The sequence below is a fragment of the Taudactylus pleione genome, unplaced genomic scaffold, assembly GCF_031769625.1.
Source record: "Taudactylus pleione unplaced genomic scaffold, aTauple2 ptg000226l, whole genome shotgun sequence".
NCBI classification, from domain to species: domain Eukaryota; kingdom Metazoa; phylum Chordata; class Amphibia; order Anura; family Myobatrachidae; genus Taudactylus; species Taudactylus pleione.
This window is the reverse complement of record NW_028284628.1, coordinates 289779-313943: the sequence shown is the minus strand read 5'-3', so window position 1 is coordinate 313943 and position 24165 is coordinate 289779. Positions and strand designations below refer to the sequence as shown.

The window sequence follows — 24165 nt, the reverse complement described above, 5'->3', positions numbered from 1 at the left end:
GAGGAAGGACTTTGACTGGCATTGGGTTAGACTTGTTTGCTCTGCCCTCTGCGAAAGCGACTTCCGACCTCCGACCGCCGCAGACCCTTCTCCAGCCCAACTTCGACCCCGGGCAAGAAGCAGGAGAGATGGCCTCAGCTGCTCCAACCCCGGTGCCAGCCCCAGCCTCCGCTCCAGCCACCTCTGCCAGGAAGAAGGCGGCAAAGAAGGGACCGAAGCCGGCCGAAGCTCTGCCCGACCAGGTCCCATCCACCTCCACCGCCCCTCCAGCAACAGCCCCCGAGAAGCCCAGCCAGACCCAGCCCAAGGGTACCCCAGCCTTGGAGCCCTGGATGAGGCAGACCGTCGTGATGAAGCTGAAGGAGGTGGAAGGAAAGATGCCGGACATGACGACAGAGACCTTCGGCAAGAAGATGGTCCTTGAGCAGGGGTTCTCAACTGCTGAAACCCTCAGCATACAGAACTATCTCAAGGGGATCTTTTATGTGACCTTTGCCTCCATTGCAATCTGCAAGAGGTACTGGGAAGCGGTGAAAGCGGCGAGGCCTGAATCCCCTTTCTCTCGCTTTGTGGGCAATAGCCCTATTCAAAGAGAGGAGAGGCGGGTGACGGTTTCAATGCGGAACCCACACACGCCTGGCAAGGACATCGCCACCTTCCTGGGCCGTTTCTGCACGGTGATCAAGGAGCCCTCCAAGATCCTGGACAGGAATGGCTTCTGGACAGGCAAGTGGGCTGTCATCGTCAAGCTCCTAAAAGACAACTGGAGCCCCGATGGAGTTGTGCACCTGCCACAGTTCTTCTCCCTGGGCGCATCTGCTGGATTTCTCAGTTATCCGGACCAGCCGCGGATCTGCAAGACCTGCGGGGGGAAGGATCACATTGGGAGAGACTGCAAGGTGGCAGCCTGCAAGAAGTGCAAGGTGGCGGGACACGACACCAAGGATTGCCCCACCCAGAAGACATGCAACCTCTGTGGGGAGGTGAACCACGTCTACAGAGACTGCCCCAATAGGGCAAAATCCTACGTGGCAGCAGTGACTGGACAAGGCCAGCAGAGGCGCCAGGAGGGTAAGAAACCTTCCACCCCACTCCCTCGCACCCATCCTACCCTTCCTACCCCACCTCTTCCCACCCATCCTACCCCACGCCCTCCTCCCACTGTGACAGCAACTCCCACCCCCACTGCTGGCACAACCCCTCCCCCCTCTCCCTCCCGCTCCCTTCTCCATCCCACTGTCTCTTCCACCCCCCCTGTCTCTCTCCTCTCCGAGGAAGAGTTTCCCCCTCTTGTATCCTCTGCAGGCACTCAACAGTCGAGCAGGAAGCGAAAGGAGTTTGACAGCCCAGCTGCTGACCCCGACCCTTCCAAGAAGTTGGCGGTAGAACAGGTCGAGAAGCCTCTTCCACTAGAGGACGAGATGGAGGCGATGGTGGAAAGCCTCGTGGAGGAGGTAGTACCTGACCTGAATGCTGACAACTTAATCGAACAGCTGATCCAGAGCTGTATGCAGCCGCCCCAACAGGGCGACCCAGCAACCATTCAAGAGGAAGCACCGCCCGACAAGAGTGGTAGCTAAATGTATTTTCCGTGTTCTAACCTTTTTTCTCCCAACTAATGGTGTCTTTTTCCCTTTTTACCATTAATGTGAGGAGTATTAAGGATAAGTTTAGAAGACAGTCTGTGTTTGTATTTTTAGATACTCAGAAATGTGATGTTTACATGTTGCAGGAATGCTCTATTCCTTTTTCCAGGTCTTATAGACATCTGGGCCGGCAGTGGTCTCACGGTCCGTCCTATTGGTCTGGTGGGGGTGAGTGTAAGTCTGCAGGGGTCGCCATTCTTATTAGGGGGAGCCTCTTCACACTAGATTCTGTTCAGGAGCTCGTCTGCGGCAGATTGCTTATCGTAGACGGCTCCTGGGCAGGTGAGCCTATTAGGCTAATCTGTGTGTATGCACCCCCTGGTAAGAATGAGCGTTTGGAGCTTTTCCAGACCCTGCGGCTGCAGCTCGCAACCACTAGGGCAGTAGTGATGGCCGGAGATTTCAACTGCCCCATGGAGGAGGATGGACGCAGCACCTGCAACACTGCTAAGCTTGATTTGACATCTAAACTGCTCATAGAAATGGTAACCGAAGCTTCTCTGCGGGATGCTGTGGGCTCCATGGGGGCTGGCTCCGTGAATTACACGTGGAGCCGCCCCGATGGCTCGGTGCATTCCTGCATTGACTTTGTGTTTACCTCTAGAGCAGTGAAGCAGAATAGGCATGCTATGGTTCCCTGCTTCTTCTCTGACCACAGAGCCATTCTCTTCCAAGGAGACCTGGGCAATGGTTTTCCTCCTGGCCCAGGCTCCTGGAAGTTGAACTGTGCTCTGCTGGAAAGGGAGGAGGTGCTGGCCGAGCTGAAGGATGCCTACATCACATGGAAGAATGATAAATGTTATTTTGAATGCATGAGTGATTGGTGGGAATATGTTAAGGCTAACATTCGCAGTTTCTTTCAGGTCAAAGGAAGACAACAGGCGTGCGACCGAAAGAGGAACTTCAAGGGACTGCAGAGACAACTGCAGTCCCTGCAGGACCTCCAACGGTGCGGCTGGGACGTGAGAGATGATCTGGAGGAGACCAAAAAGAGCCTGAAAGGGCACTTCGAGGAGGAATCCAGACGCATCGTCTTCCGTTCCAAGGTGGAGAACCTGGAGAAGGGTGAGAAATGTAACTCTTTCTTTTTCAGGAAACTCCACTCTGGCCACACGCCCCTGACTGAGCTGCGAGATGAGACCGGTATTCCCAGGCAGGGGAAGGAGGGCGTCATGAAGGTCATCACGGACTACTATGGCGACCTCTACTCCCCAAAGACGACGGACAGTGCTGTGGCTGATGAGTTCCTGTCAGGTATCACTAACACTATTGATCCTGCAGGTAAAGCAGCCATGGATGCTCCCTTGGTGTTGGAGGAGTTGCACTCTGCCGCTAAATCCTTTAGGCAGGGCAGGACCCCGGGCAGTGATGGTCTCCCAGCAGAGCTCTATGTAGCGCTGTGGGACCTCATTGGCCCGGACCTGCTCGAGCTGTACAAGGAGATGGTGGTGGAGGGCAAAATGCCTCCTTCACTGAGGGAGGGACTGATCACGATCTTGTATAAGCGTAAGGGGGAGAGATGTGAGCTGAAAAATTGGAGGCCCATCTCTCTCCTGAACGTGGACTACAAGATCCTGGCCAAGGTACTTGCCAACAGGCTGAAGGCTGTCATCGGACAGATCATTCACCCGGACCAGACCTGCGGCATTCCTGGCCGCAGGATTGCAGATAGCCTTGCCCTCCTCAGAGACACGGTCCATTACATCAAGGACCGGAACGTGCATGCGGCTCTGGTCAGCCTTGACCAGGAGAAGGCCTTTGACCGTGTCTCACATGAGTTGATGGGTAGGGTCCTGCAGAGGTTTGGGCTTGGTGAAATGTTTTGCACGTATGTTAACCTGATGTACCTTGATATTCACAGCTCGGTGTTGGTGAACGGCTGGAAGACTGACCCCTTTCCTATTCTATCCGGGGTCAGACAAGGCTGCCCTCTTTCACCTCTTCTTTTTGTTTGTGTTATAGAGCTCCTGGCTGTATGCATCAGACGGAAACCAGAGATCAGAGGGGTCATCGCACCGGGTCCAGACCGTAGAGAGGCCAAGTGTTCGCTGTACATGGATGACGTCACTGTCTTCTGCGCTGACCAGAGTTCGGTGACAGCACTCGTCCAGACCTGCGAGAGCTTCGGCCGAGCTTCAGGGGCAAAAGTCAACTGCGGGAAGTCAGAGGCTATGCTGTTCGGGCAGTGGCACCTGTCATCCTCCGCTCCATTCCCCTTTGCTGTCAAGCCGGACTTCATCAAAATTCTGGGAGTCTGGCTTGGTGGTGAGGGTGCGGCCCTGAAGTGCTGGGACGAAAGACTTGCCACTGTAAGGCAAAAAATTGGACTGTGGAGCCTCAGAGACCTTACCATCGAAGGAAAAGCACTTGTACTGCGCAATGAGATCCTTCCCGTTCTGCAGTACACAGCGCAGGCCTGGCCACCTCTGGTCACGGTCTGCAGGGCCATCACAAGGGCAGTGTTTCACTTCATCTGGGGCTCCAAGATGGACAGAGTAAAGTGGACAGTTATGTACAAGGAGCCCCTCAAAGGTGGAAAGGGAATACCAGATATCCCCACCATGCTGCGAGCCTTCTTTGTTTGCAACTGTATCCGCAGGACTTTGTGCGAGACTGATAATGACTCTGCAGGAAACTCCATGTCTCGCTTTTTCCTCCTACCCCTTTGGAGGGCCCTAGGCTGGGCTAAGTGGGACAGCTCCATCCCTTACAACTGGAACACTCCCTGGTTCTACCTGGATGTGTCCAAGTTTGTGAGGGAGCACCAACTGGAGGGAGTTAAACCTGACTTGTGGAAACCAAAGACTATCCACAAGCTCATCAGAGCAAAAGACGTTATGGAGCCTATTCCAGGGCTCCCTTCAGCAACTGCCAAGCAGGTATGGGACAATGTGGCCTCCAAAAGGCTCACAAATAGACACAAGGACATGTCATGGATGGCAATCCAAGGGGGTCTGCCCCTAAGGACATTCATGCACTCCCGTAACCTGTGCAGGTACAGACATTGCCCCTGGTGCATCTCTCACGAGGAAACATCTATGCACTTGTTTTGGGACTGTACTTATGCACAGTTGTTGTTAGATGCCCTGGAAAATGAACTCAAAGACTGTGTGCCAAGGAGCAACCTTTCGTACCACTCAGTACTTTACGGACTGTTTCCTGGCACCCACACCTATGGGGCAATCCAGGAGGCCTGGCGCCTTATGAACTGTGTTAAGGACGCTTTGTGGCTTGCCAGGAATCGCCTCATTCTGCGGAGGGAGAGGATGTCTATCCAGGACTGTCGCAGGCTGATTCACAGCCTGCTAAGAGACTATTCCATCATGGACAGCCCTGTGGAAGAAGAGGACTAAACCCCCCTTCTTCTGCCCCCTCCCCCCATGCTTGATTGTCCAACAAGGACTGGGACAGTGGCCCCTTCCCCCATTTTTCACAGAGACTGATGTTTTGTTGAAATGTCTTTCTATTTATTCACCCTTCCCATATATGTGTCTGTCTCTCAATAAAAACTTCAGTTCTGTGATCCCCCCCTCCCTTCCCCTCTACCCTCCACACCCATAGACCTTGTTGATCGTTGTTTTTGTTTAAGTAGTGAATGAATAATGCAAAGTATTATGTATAGTATAGGATGCCTTGTGCTATATGTTTTGCAATGTATTATATTGTATGTTTGATTATGTTTGATAGTGTATTGGGTTTAGGCTGTGCTGCGACACAGTACACTTGTATGTGTGATTTATGTATGTTTTTTGCCATCTTTATGTTAATAAAGAATGCTTTTTTCAATCAAAAAAGAGTTAAACAAGGTGGCAAGACCCGGGCTAAGGCCAAGACTCGTTCATCTCGGGCCGGTCTCCAGTTTCCTGCTGGCCGCGTTCACCGCCTCCTAAGGAAGGGAAATTATGCGGAGCGTGTTGGTGCCGGAGCCCCAGTGTATTTGGCCGCTGTACTAGAGTACTTGACGGCTGAGATTCTAGAGCTTGCAGGTAACGCTGCCCGCGACAACAAGAAGACCCGCATCATCCCCCGCCACCTTCAGCTCGCCGTGCGCAATGATGAGGAACTGAATAAATTGCTGGGTGGAGTGACCATCGCCCAGGGGGGAGTCCTGCCCAACATCCAGGCCGTGCTGCTGCCCAAGAAAACGGAGAGTCACAAGTCAGCCAAGAGCAAGTAATGTGATGCTGGTAACTTCCACCACAGAACCCATGTCCCTGTAACACCACAAAGGCTCTTTTCAGAGCTACCCACATCTTCCCAGGAGAGCTGAGAACACGGCTATTTTTTGTTTAGGTTTTTACAGTAGCGTTATCTGGCTGGTAAGCAGCGCTTTGTATTAGAACATCCCCAACATTCCATCCAGATCAGGAACAGCAGCTGTGAAGGGTTGGTTCCACTTTAGTCTACGCACATTTACAAGCTTTAAATTCCTTTAAAAACTTCTACTGCTATCACTTCTTATGGCCATACAAGAATTTGCAATTGCTCTTCTTTCTGGCAAACTGACTGGGGATTATATTTACTATAAGAATATATCAAATTGTATATGCACGTTCAGATATGTGACTAGAATTGCGATTATAAACTGAATTGCATTGTTTTCCATGTTTCGTTTCTTCCATTAAAGGGGGAAGGATTTTAGCTAACAAGGTGGAATCAGTGAAAATAAAGTGAGGCTTCTCGGCCTTTTGGCTAAGATCAAGTGTAGTATCTGTTCTTATCAGTTTCGACTGACTGGACTTTGGCTACCCTCGGGCTCCAGAGGACCTGCTGCTGCATTTTTTTCTGGACCTGCACCACCCGAGGAAGCTGAAAGAGGACTGCTGAGAGGAAGAAGGATTCGACTTGCCGAGGGTTAGACTTGCTGCTCTGCCCTCTGAAGAAGCGACTGCCAAGCTCCGACCAGCGTCCCCCAGACTGCCGACTGCGACGAGGAAGGACTACAAGTAGCAGAGGGCCAGACTTGTTTGCTCTGCCCTCTGTGAAGCCGACCTCCGACCAGCGACGACCAGACCCTGCGACGAGGAAGGACTTCGACCAGCATTGGGCTAGACTTGTTTGCTCTGCCCTCTGCGAAGCCGTCTCCCGACCTCCGACCAGCGGCGACCAGACCCTGCGACCGCGACAAATTGTATTGATTTGAATAAGTAGCTGTAGTGTTGCAAGTATTAAATAGCCTTGGGAAACAAATTTGACATTTGCAACCAACACAGAGAAGTCACTTATAAAAGACACACTTGTATTTTGCCAGGCACATTTAGGTTTTGGGCATGAAAAAGGCTGGCAAACTGAGCACAGGCACCACATTTTCAAATTTTGAATAAACAGCTGTAATGTTGAAAGGGTAAAATAGCCTTGGACCACAAATTTGACACTTCCAACCAACAGAGAAAAGTCACTTACATATGACCCAATTGTATCTTGACTGACCCTACAAGGTTTTGGGCATGAAATAGGCTGGCAAAGTGGGCATAGCCACCATATTTAATATTGAATAGGAGCTGTAGTGTTGCAAGTGTTAAATAGCCTTAAGCCACTAATTTGACACTACCAAACAACAGAGAATGGTTACCTACATATGATTCACTTATATTTTTTCTGACCAAAAAGTATTTTGGGCATGAAACAGGCTGGCAAAACAGGCACATGCAAAAATTATTCCTTTTTGAATAAGTAGCTGTAGTGTTGCAAGTGTTAAATAGCCTTGGGCAACAAATTTGACAATTTCAACCAACAGCGGGGTGTCACTTACATATGATCCACTTGTATAGTGCATGGCTCAAAAATGTTTTGAACATGAAATAGGCTGGCAAATTGGGCACAGGCACCAAATTATCCGATTTTGAAAAAGTAGCTGTCGTGCTGCAAGGGTTAATCAGCCTTGTGAAACAAATTTGACCTTTGCAGCCTACAGATGGGGATCACTTACATATGACCCAATTGTTCTATACCTGGCACGGCAAGGTGTTGGGCATGAAATAGGCTGGCAAAGGTGCAAATTGTATTGATTTAAATAAGTAGCTGTAGTGTTGCAAGTGTTAAATAGCCTTGACCACAAATTTGACACTACCAAACAAAAGAGAACGGTTACCTATATATGAATCTGTGCTCCAGAGGTGGGCAAGAAGGGTCCCCGGGCACGGCTTCCTGCTCATGGAAGGGAAGCTATGTTGGAGCTCCCTGAAATGGTTAGCTGGCTGCCTTAGCCAGCTTCCTATGCACCTCCTCATAACACTTCCAGGCATGAGGCTGCAAAGGAGGATATTTTATTTCTTCTGGAAGGGGCTGGGGGGATCCAGCAGCCCACTGAGGACTCTCGATCCCCTGGCCATCCAGAGCATCACAGGTAAGTGAATTCTCTTTAAATTATACACTTTAAATTATACATTAAACATATACATTCGCAGTAAGTGGCGCACTGCGCCTAAAGGTCCTTTAAGAAATGGTGCTGTGGCATGAGGGTTAATCTCTTCAGTGCTGTGTCAGCCATTTAAATCATGTGTGGTCGGCCTCCAGCCACAGTCACCTACATATGATTCACTTGTATTTTTTTTGCCCAACAAAGATTTGGACATGAAATACAGTAGGCTGGCAAAGTGGGCATAGGCACCAAATTATACCATTTTGAAAAAGTAGCTGAAGTTCTGCAAGTGTTAAATAGCCTTGGGCCAGAAATTTGACACTGTGAACCCATTCAGGGTGGTCACTTACAAAATGCCCTCTTGCAATTTTCCTTGCCCAACAAGATTTTGGGCAGGAAATCTGATTTATGCATATTTATTACTACACAACTTGTTTTCTCTTTCTTGAAATAACGGAGACCAAAAACAATCCCTGTGGTGGAAGAAAACGAGCGCTAATGTAATATTTATCCTTTATCATATATAATAGTGTTTCACAAATTTATATATGTGACTGCTGGATCTATTGGTGTGCCGTTTGAGGTTTCCACATATTTAGTTGATGTTCTTGCAGGAATGAAGAGCGGAGCTGAAGATTTGTCTGTATCCGGTAGCTCCAAAAGGCTGGTAAAGTGGGCACAGGCACCAAATTATACCATTTTGAATAAGTACCTGTAGTGTTGCAACTTGCAAGTGCTAAACAGCCTTGGGCCACAAAATTTGACCTTTGCAACCTACAGAAGGGGTCACTTACATACTACCCACTTGTATTTTGCCTGGCCTAACAAGGTTTTGGGCATGAAATATGCTGGCAAAGTGGACACAGGAACCAAATTAAAACATTTTAAATAAGTAGCTGTAGTGTTGCAAGGGTTAAATAGACTTAAGCCACTAATTTGACACTACCAAACAACAGAGAATGGTCACCTACATATGATTCACTTGTATTATTTCTGGCCCAACAAGTATTTTGGGCATGAAACAGGCTGGCAAAGCAGGCACATTGAAAAATGATACCATTTTAAATAAGTAGCTGTAGTGTTGCAAGTGTTAAATAGCCTTGGGCAACAAATTTGACAATTCCAACCAACAGCGGGGTGTCACTTACATATGATCCACTTGTATAGTGCATGGCTCAAAAATGTTTTGAACATGAAATAGGCTGGCAAATTGGGCACAGGCACCAAATTATACAATTTTGAATAAGTATCTGTCGTGCTGCAAGGGTTAATCAGCCTTGGGCAACAAATTTGACCTTTGCAGCCTACAGATGGGGATCCCTTACATATGACCCAATTGCATTATACCTGGCCCGACAAGGTGTTTGGCATGAAATAGGCTGGCAAAGGTGCAAATTGAATTGATTTAAATAAGTAGCTGTAGTGTTGCAAGTATTAAATAGCCTTGAAGCACAAATTTGACACTACTAATCAAAAGAGAACAGTCACCTACATATGATTCACTTTTTCTGGCCCAACAAGTATTTTGGGCATGAAATAAGCTGGCAAAGTCGACACAGGCACCAAGTTATCAAATTTTGAATTTGAAGCTGTAGTGTTGCAAGGATGAAATAGCCATGGGCCGCAAATTTGACAATTCCAACCAACAGCAGGGGGGTCACTTACATAAGACCCAATTGTATCATGCCTGGCCGAACAAGGATTTGGGTATGAAATTGGCTAGCAAAGTGGGCAGAGGCACCATATTTTATTTTGGATAAGTAGCTGTAGAGTTGCAAGGGTTAAACAGCCTTGGGCTACAAATTTGACATTTCCATCCAACAGCGGGGGGTCACTTACATATGACCCACTTGTATTTTCCCTTGCCCAACAAAGATTTGGGCATTAATTAGGCTGGAAAAGTGCACATAGGCATCTAATTATACCGTTTTGAAAAAATAACTGAAGTGCTGCAAGTGTTAAATAGCCTTGGGCCAGAAATTTGACACTATGAACCCATTCAGGGTGGTCACTTACAAAATGCCCTCTTGCAATTGTCCTTGCCCAACAAGATTTTGGGCAGGAGATCTGATTTATGCACATTGAATACTACACAACTTGTTTTCTCTTTCTTGAAATAACGGAGACCAAAGGAAAAACAATCCCTGTGGTGGAAGAAAACGAGCGCTGATGTAATATTTACCCTTTATCATATATACTAGAGTTTCATAATTCTATATATATGTGGCTGCTGGAGCTGTTGGTGTGCCGTTTGAGATTTCCACATATATAGTTGATGTTCTTGCCAGTTGTAGAGTGGAGCTGAAGATTTGTCAGTATCATGTTGCTCCAATAGGCTGGTAAAGTGGGCACTGGCACCAAATTCTACCATTTTGAATAAGTAGCTGTAGTGTTGCAAGGGTTAAATACAATTTGCAACTTTTAACCAACAAAGGGGGGTCACTTATATGTGACCCACTTGTATTTTGCCTTGCCCAACAAGGATTTGGGCATGAAATAGACTTGCAAGTGGGCACAGATACAGATTGTATCGATTTGGATAAGTAGCTTAGTGTTGCAAGTATTAAATAGCCTTGGGCAACAAATTTGACACTTCCAACCAACAGAGAATAGTCACTTACATATGACCCAATTGTATCTTGACTGACCCTACAAGGTTTTGGGCATAAAAAAAGCTGGCAAAATGGGCACAGGCACCAAATTATAAAATTTTGAATAAGTAGCTGTTGTGCTGCAAGGGTTAAATAGCCTTGGACCACAAATTTGAGACGTCTAACCAACAGAGGGGGGTCACTGAGATATTACCCACTTGTATTTGGCCTGACCCAACAAGGGTTTGGGCATGAAATAGGCTGGCAAAGCGGGCACAGGCACAAAATTATAACATTTGAATGAGTAGCTGTCGTGCTGCAAGGGTTAATTAGCCTTGGGCAACAAATTTGACCTTTGCAGTCTACAGATGGGGATCACTTACATATGACCCAATTGCATTATACTAGGCCCAACGAGGTGTTGGGCATGAAATACAGTAGGCTGGCAAAGGTGCAAATTGTATTGAATTAAATAAATAGCTGTAGTGTTGCAAGTGTTAAATAGCCTTGGGCAACAAATTTGACAATTCCAACCAACAGCAGGGTGTCACTTACATATGACCCACTTGTATTTTTTCTGGCCCAACAAGTATTTTGGGCATGAAATAGGCTGGCAAAGTTGGCACAGGCACCAAATGATCAAATTTTGAATTTGAAGCTGTAGTGTTGCAAGGATTAAATAGCAATGGGCCGCAAATTTGACAATTCCAACCAACTGCAGTGGGGTCACTTACATATGACCCAATTGTATCATGCTTGGCTGAACAAGGATTTGGGCATTAACTAGGCTGGCAAAGTGGGCATAGGCACTAAATTATACCATATTGAAAAAGTAGCTGAAGTGCTGCAAGTGTTTAACAGCCTTGGGCCACAAATTTGACCTTTTCAACCTATATAGGATAGGTCACTTCAGTGGCGGAACTCAAGGAGACAATGGAGTCATTTGAATCTGGGCTTTTACTGGGAGCACTACTGGGGGCATTACAGGGGCTTACTACAGGGGGCATTATGGGGGCTTACTACAGGGGGCATTACTGGGGGCTTTCTATAGGAGGCATTACAGGGGGCTTTCTACAGGGGGCTTGATACAGGGGGTATTACTGGGGGCCAGGGGTGTATCTAGGGATCCAAGCGCCCCTGGCAATGTAATGGACTGGCGCCCCCCCTATGCAGAGCCCCCAGTAGTAACCCTCCAGTAGCAATCCCCCTATGCTGCGTTGCCCCCATTAGTAGCCCCCCCTATACAGTGCCTCCAGTAGAGTGTCCCCCCTATACAGTGCAAACCCCCTAAATTACCCCCAGTAGTGGCCACCCCTATACAGTGCCCCCAGTAGTGGCCACCCCTATACAGTGCCCCCAGTAGTGGCCACCCCCCTAAATTGTCCCCAGTAGTGGCTACCCATATACAGAGCCCCCAGTAGCAGGCACCCCCCCATAAAGTGCCCCCAGTAGCAGCCATCCCTTATTTCAGTTCCCCCAGTAGTGGCCACCCCTATAGAGTGCCCCCAGTAGTGGCCACCCCTATAGAGTGCCCCCAGTAGTGGCCACCCCTATACAAAGCGGTCACCCCCTATTTCAGTGCCCCCCCACACACACACACAAAGAGAGAAAAAAAAAAACTTACCTGATCCTCGTTCCTGACGCGACCGCCGCTGTCCGCTTAGTCCCGCCTGCTCTTCTCCTGCATGGGAGAGACATCATACGTCATGACGTCTCCCCCATCACATGCATGCAGAGGGAGCCGGAAGATGGAGCTCATTAGTGAGCTCCAGCCGGCTCCCTCTGCGGACAACGCAGCAGCTAATGAGAGTCAGGCAGACTCTCATTAGCTGGCTGCTATTACAAACACACAGCCACCGCTGGCGGCTGTGTGTTTGTACACTGTGTAGGGTAGACCGCTATCACTGCGGTCTGCCCTACACTTGTGGGGCCGAGGGATTTGTCCACCCTTGGCTACTGGTGGCACTGCCGGGTGGCGCCCCCCTTTGGTCGGCGCCCCTGGCGAGTGCCATCCTGGCCAATGGGTAGATACGCCCCTGCTGGGGGCTTACTACAGGGGGCATTACGGGGGCTTACTACAGGAGGCACTACTGGGGGCTTTCTAGAGGGTGCTTACTATAGGGGGCATTACTGGGGGCTTTCTACAGTGGCCATTACTGGGGGCTTAATACAGGGGGCATTACTGGGGGGCTTACTACTCGGGGCACTACAGGGAGTTGACTACAGGGGGATTACTACTGGGAGCACTACAGGGGCCCTTACTACTGGGGCACTGCAAAGGGGGACCACTACAGGAGGTACTGTAAAAGGGGACCATTACTGGGGGGCACTACATATGCGGCACTGCATAGGGGGACCTCTACAGAGGGCACTACACAGTGGGACCACTACTGGGGGAACTGCATAGGGGGGAAACAGCTGGGGCTGGCATAGGTGCTGGGGGGTGGTACATTTTAATATGGGGGGAACCAATATTTATCTTGCCTCCGGGCACCTGGGATGAAGTTATGCCACTGGGTCACCTACATTTGACCCACTTGTATTTTGCCAGGCCCACCAAGGTTTTGGGCATAAAATAGGCTGGCAAAGTGGGCACAAGCACCATATTTTAGTTTGAATAAGTAACTGTAGTGTTGCAAGGGTTAAATGGCCTTGAGCAAGAAATGAGACATTTCCAATATTTAGAGATATGTCAATTACAGCTGGGGGTCACTTACATATGACCCAATTGTATTTTGCCTGGCCCAACAAAGATTTGGGCATATATATATATATATAGGCTGGCAAAGTGGGCATAGGCACCAAATTATACCATTTTGAAAAAGTAGCTGAAGTGCTGCAAGTGTTAAATAGCCTTGGGCCACAGATTTGACACTGTGAATCCATTTAGGGTGGTCACTTACAAAATGCCCTCTTGCAATTGTCCTTGCCCAACAAGATTTTGGGCAGGAGATCTGATTTATGCACATTGAATACTACACAACTTGTTTTCTCTTTCTTGAAATAACGGAGACCAAAGGAAAAACAATCCCTCTGGTGGAAGAAAACGAGCGCTAATGTAATATTTACCCTTTATCATATATAATAGTGTTTCACAAATTTATATATGTGGCTGCTGGAGCTGTTGGTGTGCCGTTTGAGATTTCCACATATATAGTTGATCTTCTTGCCGGTTGAAGAGCGGAGCTGAAGATTTGTCAGTATCATGTTGCTCCAATAGGCTAGTAAAGTGGGCACTGGCACCAAATTATACCATTTTGAATAAGTAGCTGTAGTGTTGCAAGGGTTAAATACAATTTGCAACTTCTAACCATCAAAGGGGGGTCACTTAGATATGACCCACTTGTATTTTTCCTTGCCCAACAAGGTTTTGGGCATGAAATAGACTTGCAAGTGGGCACAGATACAGATTGTATTGATTTGAATAAGTAGCTGTAGTGTTGCAAGTATTAAATAGCCTTGGGCAACAAATTTGACATTTGCAACCAACAGAGAGCAGTCACTTATAAAAGACCCACTTGGATTTTGCCTGGCACAACAAAGTTTTGGGCATGAAAAAGGCTGGCAAACTGAGCACAGGCACCAAATTTTCACATTTTGAATACATAGCTGTAATGTTGAAAGGGTAAAATCGCCTTGGACCACAAATTTGATACTTCCAAGCAACAGAGAAAAGTCACTTACATATGACCCAATTGTATCTTGACTAACCCTACAAGGTTTTGGGCATACAAAAAGCTGGCAAAATGGGCACAGGCACAAAATGATACAATTTTGAATAAGTAGCTGTTGTGCTGCAAGGGTTAAATAGCCTTGGACCACAAATTTGAGACTTCTATCCAACAGAGGGGGGTCACTGAGATATGACCAACTTGTATTTGGCCTGAACCAACAAGGGTTAGGGCATGAAATGGGCTGGCAAATTGGGCACAGCTACATATGCTATTGACTTGAATAATAGCTGTAGTTTTGCAAGGGCTAAACATCGTTGGGCCAGAAATTTGACCTTTGCAACCTACAAATGGGATGACCCTTTTGTATTTTACCTGGCCCAACAAGGTGGGCATGAAATAGGCTGGCAAAATGGGCAATGGTGCATATTGTATTGATTTAAAAAAGTAGCTGTAGCGTTGCAAGCGTTAAATAGCCTTGAACGACAAATTTGACACTACCAAATAACAGACAATGGTCACCTACATATGATTCACTTGTATTTTTTCTGTCCCAACAAGTATTTTGGGCATGAAATAGGCTGGCAAAGTGAGCACAGGCAACAAATTATCAAATTTTGAATAAGAAGCTGTAGAGTTGCCAGGGTTAAATAGCCTTTATGACTGGGTGGCTTCCAGCCCGGACTCCCGATCACAGGTTGTTGGTTTGATCCCCACTCGACCTTGGGGTATCAGGGATTCCCGCTTACCGTCAGTGACCACCTGTCACTGACTCCGCCCACTGCGCCGTGGGTGTAACGATGCTGCCACCAGCAAACTCTACCATCAATGTTTGGAACCGCTTCTTAATTAAACTCGGGCTCCTACCGCCGGCGCCTGGAACCACTCTGCTGCATATGCGTTGACTGGCTGCGGCCACTCCTCCTATTTGGTGTCGGATGTTCCTGACTGATCCCTTGCAATGGACCAGGCTCCTGCTGGTTAGCTGGCAGGGGGCTTGAGCTTCGGAGATGCTTGGAGATGACAGAGGTGCAGTGCCCAGGGTATAGTGTGTGGGGGAGACAGTGGTAGGCCCAGACCAGTGGGGGTAGAGGCAATCAGAAACTGTCCCTGCCCACAACCCCAAGACAGGTAAAAGGAAACTGTAAGGCCCTACGGAAGAGTTGTCCCTGACTTTAGTACTGTAGTGACACCCCTTACAGATTGGACAAGGGAGGGACTTCCCAAGTCAGTGGACTGGATGCCCGCTCATGAGTTGGCATTCCAGTCATAGAAGGAATTTCTGGTACCAGCTCCAGTGCAGATGGCGCAATTTGAGGACCAGGACATTGTGGTACGAACTAATGCGTCATTGCACGGACTTGGAGCAGAACGGAGCCAGGAGGGGACATATGGGCAGGAGCACCCTGTGGATTTATTGAGCAAGATACTGCTATGGTGGGAGGTGGGGTATGCCACAATTATAACACAGTGGTTTTCAATTGCTTTGGCATTGGACCACCTTCAGCACTATGTTTGCAACTGGGCTCCCACAGGGGAGAGTGACAGACTGTTGTGGTGGAGCCTTGGACTTCAGTATTACTATTTAGACATTGTGCACCGACAAGGAAAGGCCCCTAGGTAGCATCCTTTCACCCCAAGAGTCTGCGGGACCAGGAGCCAAATAGTTGGGACATGGCCCTCTGGTGATCCGCATGGATGAGGGGGTTGAGAAGTGTGGCCGGAGGCCGACCACACGTGATTAAACTGGCTGCCACGGCATTGAAGAGATTAACCCTCATGCCGCGGCACAATTTTTAAAAGGACCTTTAGGCGCAGTGCGCCACATACTGCGAATGTATAAGTAATGTGTTGAACATGTCATTCAATGTGCTGTGCGCAGTTGTAGAAATGTACTTTTTAAATGTTTAGCCTATTCACTTATAAGGAATGTATAAGTTGTTTTGTTTTAGAAGGCTGTAACATTGAAATCAAATGGTTATGAGACATTCTCACCTCCTAGTGATATGTAATTATCCTGATGTAGTGACCAAACCTTCGTTTAGCGCTTTCATTGAAATGCAATGCAGAGGTCTCTGGTGTGTCTCTATGTACAATACCCAGCCAGTTTGGTAAAAAATAAGTTGTTTGTGTTTAGGAAGCTTCTATTTTGTGTAAGAATTTAGAAGGTGTTAAGACTCAGAAAGCCAAAACTGGTTTAGTCATAGACATGTGAAAAGACGAATGTAATAGAAGTTAGCATTATTTTTACCTTATTAGAAACAGTATATGCTAACTCAGTTTGTGCTTAGGAAACCAAATGTTTTTGGGTGGATTAGAAAGGAGGATATTGGGTGACTCCTTTGAAATGTAATATGTTGTTAAATTATATTATGTGAGGAATCATGATTGGTTGAGCGGAACCCAGGGCAGATTTGCCCCCCTGTGATATTGTGTGTAAGAAAGATATAAAAAGAGGGCCTGTGAGCCCTGTATGTTGTACATCTTTGACAATCCTTTGTGGAGAAGAACTGCTGTTAAGATTCCTGTAACATCTTGTACTGTATGCTGATAATTCCCCTTCAATCCGAAGGGATGGGTCTTTTTTAAAGACCATTGAGCAATAAACATCTTGCCTGTACATCTGTACCCTGCGACCAACAGATTTGCGCAAAAACGCTATTCCGTTCTCCTGCTGTTCTGGGTAAGAGCTCAGTGTCTCCAAGTTCAAGCCCCCTGACCAAGCTACCATGCAGACCTGGTCCATTGCGAGGGATCAGGTGGGAACAGCCGACACCAATCAGGGGTTGTGGCTGCAGCTAATCAAACGAATAACAGCAGTAGCGGTTCCGCCCTATGGTTTCCAACCAATCTCCTTAAGTGCATGACCTGTGCATGTGCTGGCAACATGCAAATTTAACATTGTCCCCTATGGACAGGGGGGAGTGGTCACTCCCCTGAGCCTGAGACTACCTGGTGTTTTGGTCGCAACCCAGGAGTCTCCTCGTCAAGGGCCGGTGGAGGTTTCCCTCCAAAACCCTACTTCCAGGAATCTGCTAAGGGACCAGGCCAGCCACCTCTGCCTGAATCTGTGCTCCAGAGGTGGGCAAGAAGGGTCCCCGGGCACGGCTTCCTGGTCAAGGAAGGGAAGCTATGTTGGAGCTCCCTGAAATGGTTAGCTGGCTGCCTTAGCCAGCTTCCTATGCACCTCCTCATAACACTTCCAGGCATGAGGCTGCAAAGGAGGATATTTTATTTCTTCTGGAAGGGGCTGGGGGGATCCAGCAGCCCACTGAGGACTCTCGATCCCCTGGCCATCCAGAGCATCACAGGTAAGTGAATTCTCTTTAAATTATACACTTTAAATTATACATTAAACATATACATTCGCAGTAAGTGGCGCACTGCGCCTAAAGGTCCTTTAAGAAATGGTGCTGTGGCATGAGGGTTAATCTCTTCAGTGCTGTGTCAGCCATTTAAATCATGTGTGGTCGGCCTCCAGCCACAGTCACCTACATATGATTCACTTGTATTTTTTTTGCCCAACAAAGATTTGGACATGAAATACAGTAGGCTGGCAAAGTGGGCATAGGCACCAAATTATACCATTTTGAAAAAGTAGCTGAAGTTCTGCAAGTGTTAAATAGCCTTGGGCCAGAAATTTGACACTGTGAACCCATTCAGGGTGGTCACTTACAAAATGCCCTCTTGCAATTTTCCTTGCCCAACAAGATTTTGGGCAGGAAATCTGATTTATGCATATTGATTACTACGCAACTTGATTTCTCTTTCTTGAAATAATGGAGACCAAAGGAAAAACAATCCCTGTGGTGGAAGAAAACGAGCGCTAATGTAATATTTATCCTTTATCATATATACTAGTGTTCCACAAATTTATATATGTAACTGCTGGATCTTTTGGTGTGCCGTTTGAGGTTTCCACATATATAGTTGATGTTCTTGCAGGAATGAAGAGTGGAGCTGAAGATTTGTCTGTATCCGGTAGCTCCAAAAGGCTGGTAAAGTGGGCACAGGCACCAAATTATACCATTTTGAATAAGTAGCTGTAGTGTTGCAACTTGCAAGAGCTAAACAGCCTTGGGCCACAAATTTGACCTTTGCAACCTACAGAAGCGGTCACTTACATACGACCCACTTGTATTTTGCCTGGCCTAACAAGGTTTTGGGCATGAAATATGCTGGCAAAGTGGACACAGGAACCAAATTAAAACATTTTAAATAAGTAGCTGTAGTGTTGCAAGGGTTAAATAGACTTAAGCCACTAATTTGACACTACCAAACAACAAAGAATGGTCACCTACATATGATTCACTTGTATTATTTCTGGCCCAACAAGTATTTTGTGCATGAAACAGGCTGGCAAAGCAGGCACATTGAAAAATGATACCATTTTGAATAAGTAGCTGTAGTGTTGCAAGTGTTAAATAGCCTTGGGCAACAAATTTGACAATTCCAACCAACAGCGGGGTGTCACTTACATATAACCCACTTGTATAGTGCCTGGCCCAAAAAGGTTTTGAACATGAAATAGGCTGGCAAATTGGGTACAGGCACCAAATTATACAATTTTGAATAAGTATCTGTCGTGCTGCAAGGGTTAATTAGCCTTGGGCAACAAATTTGACCTTTGCAGCCTACAGATGGGGATCCCTTACATATGACCCAATTACATTATACCTGGCCTGACAAGGTGTTGGGCATGAAATAGGCTGGCAAAGGTGCAAATTGTATTGATTTAAATAAGTAGCTGTAGTGTTGCAAGTGTTAAATAGCCTTGACCACAAATTTGACACTACTAATCAAAAGAGAACAGTCACCTACATATGATTCACTTGTATTTTTTCTGGGCCAACAAGTATTTTGGGCATGAAATAAGCTGGCAAAGTCGACACAGGCACCAAATGATCAAATTTTGAATTTGAAGCTGTAGTGTTGCAAGGATGAAATAGCCATGGGCCGCAAATTTGACAATTCCAACCAACAGCAGGGGGTTCACTTACATAAGACCCAATTGTATCATGCCTGGCCGAACAAGGATTTGGGCATGAAATAGGCTGGCAAAGTGGGCAGAGGCACCATAATTTATTTGGAATAAGTAGCTGTAGAGTTGCAAGGGTTAAACAGCCTTGGGCTACAAATTTGACATTTCCATCCAACAGCGGGGGGTCACTTGCATATGACCCACTTGTATTTTCCCTCGCCCAACAAAGATTTGGGCATTAATTAGGCTGGCAAAGTACACATAGGCATCTAATTATACCGTTTTGAAAAAATAACTGAAGTGCTGCAAGTGTTAAATAGCCTTGGGCCAGAAATTTGACACTATGAACCCATTCAGGGTGGTCACTTACAAAATGCCCTCTTGCAATTGTCCTTGCCCAACAAGATTTTGGGCAGGAAATCTGATTTATGCACATTGAATACTACACAACTTGTTTTCTCTTTCTTGAAATAACGGAGACCAAAGGAAAAACAATCCCTGTGGTGGAAGAAAACGAGCGCTGATGTAATATTTACCCTTTATCATATATACTAGTGTTTCACAAATTAATATATGTGACTGCTGGAGCTGTTGGTGTGCCGTTTGAGGTTTCCACATATATAGATGATGTTCTTGCCGGTTGAAGAGCGGAGCTGGAGATTTGTCATCCTGTTGTTCCTATAGGCTGGTAAAGTGGGCACTGGCACCAAATTATACCATTTTGAATAAGTACGGTAGCTGTAGTGTTGCAAGGGTTAAATACAATTTGCAACTTTTAACCAACAGAGGGGGGGGTCACTTATATATGACCCACTTGTATTTTGCCTTGCCCATCAAGGTTTTGGGCCCAGATACAAATTGTATTGATTTGAATAAGTAGCTATAGTGCTGCAAGGGTTAAATAGCCTTGGGATTTAAAAATGACACTTGCAAATAAGAGAGGGGGTCAAAATACATATGACCTACTTGTATTTTTCCTAGCCCAACAAGGATTTGGGCATGACATAGGCTGGGAAAGTGGGCACATGCACCATTTTTTACATATTTTGATTAATTAGCTATGGTGTTTCAAGGGTCATTTAACCCTTAAATAGCCAGTTGTGCATTGATAGTGGTAGGAAAGATGTTAGTAGTCAGTTGGGCAGCATAATGAAGGTAACTAATGTGACTCTTCTCTTTTGTACAGCAGTACTTCTTCAGGAGGGTGGAAGCCAACACTTCCGGAGGTTCTCTCATTACCTCTGCCACACCAATAATGCATATAACCACACAAAAGCAGTCACCTGTGTGTACAAGGACTATGATAAGAAGGACATATACTGTGAGCCAGATGTACGGCACTTTGGATACTGCATCCTCCATAGTAAGACATTATTCTTATGTCCAGTGAAAGTTCAGTTATTCTCTGCTTATCAAATTCCTCTCTATTTTTATTTGTTGAGATTATTTAATGAGGTAAAGGCAATGATTGCATAATAAAGGGCGTTTTTTCTCTTGTAAGAAGAATTCTTTTTAGACAGCTGCAATAACATGGAGCTTTTATTGCTTACACCGCTATGGTGGAGCTGTTCTTTTACTGACTGATATTATGTGAGAGATTTTAGATAAAAAATTATATTTTTGTATTTATGATAAATCATTCTCTCAAAGTCCATTGTGGGACACTGGAAGGATTCAGTATGTAATACCGGCAGCTGTTTACTTGCCGGTTCAATTCTAGACAGGAGGAGATCCTGACACTGGCTGGTAAGTACCCTAACCCTCCCCTCCCCCCTAACCCTAGGGGTGATTAACCCTAACCTAATCCTTCTACACTCCCTACACTTAACCCTCCCCCCTAGATGTACCTAACCCTAACATAAGCCTTCCACACTCCCTAAACCTAACCCTCCCCCCTAGAGGTACCTAACCCTAACCTAAGCCTTCTACACTCTCTGAACCTAACCCTCGCCCCGCGGCTAATGTAAGGGACGCCCCAGACATTCCTCGTTTGGGCTGTAGTCCTGTAGTATGTGTGTGTTTTATTGTATTGCTAGGTGTAATTAGTGGTGCAACTCTTCTGCCAAATATGCAGATCTCAAGCATAATCTAATCCCACATCTGGTTAGTACACACAGCAGCAAAGTCAGAGGACTATGTTAGGGTACAGTCTGTGAATATATCCAAGATCAGTGATTCCTAGTCACCATGTTCGGTCAGACATGGTAAAAAAAAAACTTGGAATCAACACATAAATTCTGCAGCAAGAGGGATCCAGGTGTGACCTTTCCAGCTCTCTGAGTTAGTTAGTTATTTACCATCATTAGAGCCCCACAAATCCTTATCCCAGGTACCATTACCTGTCTGGAGATTCTCTGCAGACTCCCAGCACTCCGGACCACAACACGGTCTCGCCATCATGGGCTGGGGCCCAGTTCAGGTCTTGTCCTCAAGATGTTTCGTGCTGGCCAGACCCATTGTTGGCAATTTTGCTGAGAAGTAGAATTGGGCTTGTTTTTAGGCTTATTTTTGAGTAAACTGAGGAACCGGATGGATCAAAAGACAGTGGGCCTGATTCAGAGCCGGATGCAATTAGCTCTCTCTCGTCCAGAAAATAGGGGTTCAAGTGAACCGTTCGCTCTTTGCGGTCTGTTCACGCCTCTAGGTCTGAACGAGCGAAGAAAACTTGCGGTCGCTTTTTGGAAAAATAAGCTCCCTGGCCGCTCGCATCCTGCGTCTTGTCCGCTATTTATTAGATTAATCGAGTACATCGATCAGCGTATGAACTGCTCGCTATTCTTGGGGTTGGTTTTTGCTACCACAATATTGCGAGCAGTTCTGGCTATAAAATAACCCAGTGACGTGGTCAATGACGCTGCTGTTTTAATTATGCACACCCATAAAACGCCCGTTTTGACCTTTAAGCACGCCTGCGTTCGGATCTCCACTCCCCGTTTTCAAGCACCTTTCCCTGTTACCACCCACATACGCCTCTTTCTGTCACTCAAATTATCAGGCATTCGCTATTTTGCGAGCACATGAATTTCGACCGCACTGACTGGTTCGCGCATGCGTATAATGATCCGTACGCATGCGCTTACGAGCGGCTCTGAATCAGGCCCAGTATGTAGTATTCTTTATGTCAGGTAAGGTTTATGATGCTTGGGTATTTGCTGTCAGGGTTAAACCAAGTTCTAATATATGCTTCGGAGCTTTAACTTGGGAATGTATAACATGGAAGCTTCTTTAGATGATTTAGACAGCTCAGATGAACTTGCTTAAATTCACTTTACCTTGCACAGTGGGCCTGATTCAGAGATGTACACATTCCCGATATTTACGCAGATTGAGCGATTGTTTGCTGTTGTGCAAAATGCACTCACAGCAATTGTTTAGCGATAATTTCATTTGCAGAGTCAGTGCCATGTACCCAGGGTTTGGGGGTGGTTAGGTAAATGCTAGCGTGTCTAACCATTTCAGGGGTGTGATAAATTAGCCACTGTGATCTCCTACGCAGCATGAGAACTGTGTGTGTCAGGAGAGCTGCAGTGTTTGGGGCTGGTCAGATTTGCCAACTATGATGCATGGCTGCCCGATCTGCACCAATACTACTGATTGTTATGCTGGACAGATATGAGAGAGTAGCAGCGGGCATCTCTATGCTCAGGTAAGCTTTGGAAAAAATGTTTGCAGCTGCGCTCCATGCAAAATCACAGCTGCGATTGCATTACCGTCCATCTCCGAATCAGGCCCATTGTGCACTTTACCTCTCACAGCGTGCTGATAGTTCTAAAGATTTTATACAGTCTGCCTTTACAATGATATTTATTTTAATAAAATGAATAGTTTGTGATTGTCATTACATTTGTGCCCCCCCTGCCCCCTAATTATTGGCAAATGAAGGGGATAATCTAAAGCTTTATTGAACTCAACTGACAATTTAAAACTGTACACGTATAAAACTGGGGACAGATATTGCAAATGAGACTATATAACCGAAATGTATACATAACAGCTATTCCACCAATGACCACACGAGGTCACTGCTGCACAGATTAGTGCAGCTGCCAGCGTTCAATATCCAACATATTAAAACAAAAATTCAAAAGCTGTTCTAGCTGAGCGCCAACATCAACAAAGGATACAGAAAGTACATGAGTGGAATCACCATATCAATAATTTTGCTTAATTTAATAAAAAAAATCTAAGTGCACGGAAGACTGGAAAAAAGCACATTACTATCTGTCCAGTACAGGGGTCACAGCAATAGTTACAGCCCGATTAGAGATGAGGTGGGTGGCTCTTAGAAGAGCCTTTGTGTTTATGTGGAAAGGAGAAGGAAAGCAGATTACTTGGCGCTGGTGTACTTGGTGACAGCCTTGGTGCCCTCGGACACGGCGTGCTTGGCCAACTCTCCCGGCAGCAGCAGGCGTACGGCGGTCTGGATCTCCCGAGAAGTGATGGTGGAGCGCTTGTTGTAGTGAGCCAGACGGGAAGCTTCGCCTGCAATGCGCTCAAAGATATCATTCACAAAGGAGTTCATGATGCCCATAGCCTTGGAGGAAATGCCAGTGTCAGGGTGCACCTGTTTCAGCACCTTGTAGACATAAATGGCGTAACTCTCCTTCCTGGTCTTCCTACGCTTCTTCCCATCTTTCTTCTGGGTCTTAGTCACCGCTTTCTTGGAGCCTTTCTTGGCTGCCGGAGCAGACTTGGCTGGATCAGGCATTATCAAGAAAAAACTTTTCACTCCAGAAATCAACAAATTTAATAGACAAAAGTGACCAACTTTAACCAGATCTGCTCTATTTATAGACAACCCATGCTAATGAGTCTTCACTTCTGCAGGCTGCACTATTGGGTAGACGAATCATGTGATGTTGAACGGCATTGTAATCCCACCCTACATTTCCTGATTGGTCAATGCATGAACTTA

At 46.5% G+C, this 24165-nt stretch overlaps 3 protein-coding genes and 1 pseudogene across 3 annotated transcripts; 3 read left to right on the top strand and 1 right to left on the bottom strand.

The window, feature by feature from the left end:
- The first annotated feature begins 2818 nt into the window (after positions 1 to 2818).
- LOC148517144 (uncharacterized) lies at positions 2819 to 5152 on the top strand. Its single transcript, XM_088479115.1, has 2 exons — positions 2819 to 2900; positions 3609 to 5152. Exons 1-2 carry the CDS (start codon positions 2819 to 2821, stop codon positions 4997 to 4999), a joined length of 1473 nt encoding a protein of 490 aa, XP_088335241.1. The 3' UTR covers positions 5000 to 5152.
- A 254-nt stretch (positions 5153 to 5406) lies between these two features.
- On the top strand, positions 5407 to 5871 carry LOC148517143 (histone H2A type 1-like). The gene has a single exon (XM_088479143.1). The coding sequence runs from the start codon at positions 5407 to 5409 to the stop codon at positions 5821 to 5823; it is 417 nt and encodes a 138-aa protein (XP_088335269.1). The 3' UTR covers positions 5824 to 5871.
- A 447-nt stretch (positions 5872 to 6318) lies between these two features.
- LOC148517142 (U2 spliceosomal RNA) lies at positions 6319 to 6448 on the top strand (annotated as a pseudogene).
- Positions 6449 to 23524: 17076 nt separating this feature from the next.
- LOC148517141 (histone H2B 1.1-like) lies at positions 23525 to 23995 on the bottom strand. The gene has a single exon (XM_088479114.1). The coding sequence runs from the start codon at positions 23956 to 23958 to the stop codon at positions 23578 to 23580; it is 381 nt and encodes a 126-aa protein (XP_088335240.1). The 5' UTR covers positions 23959 to 23995; the 3' UTR covers positions 23525 to 23577.
- Positions 23996 to 24165: the final 170 nt, after the last annotated feature.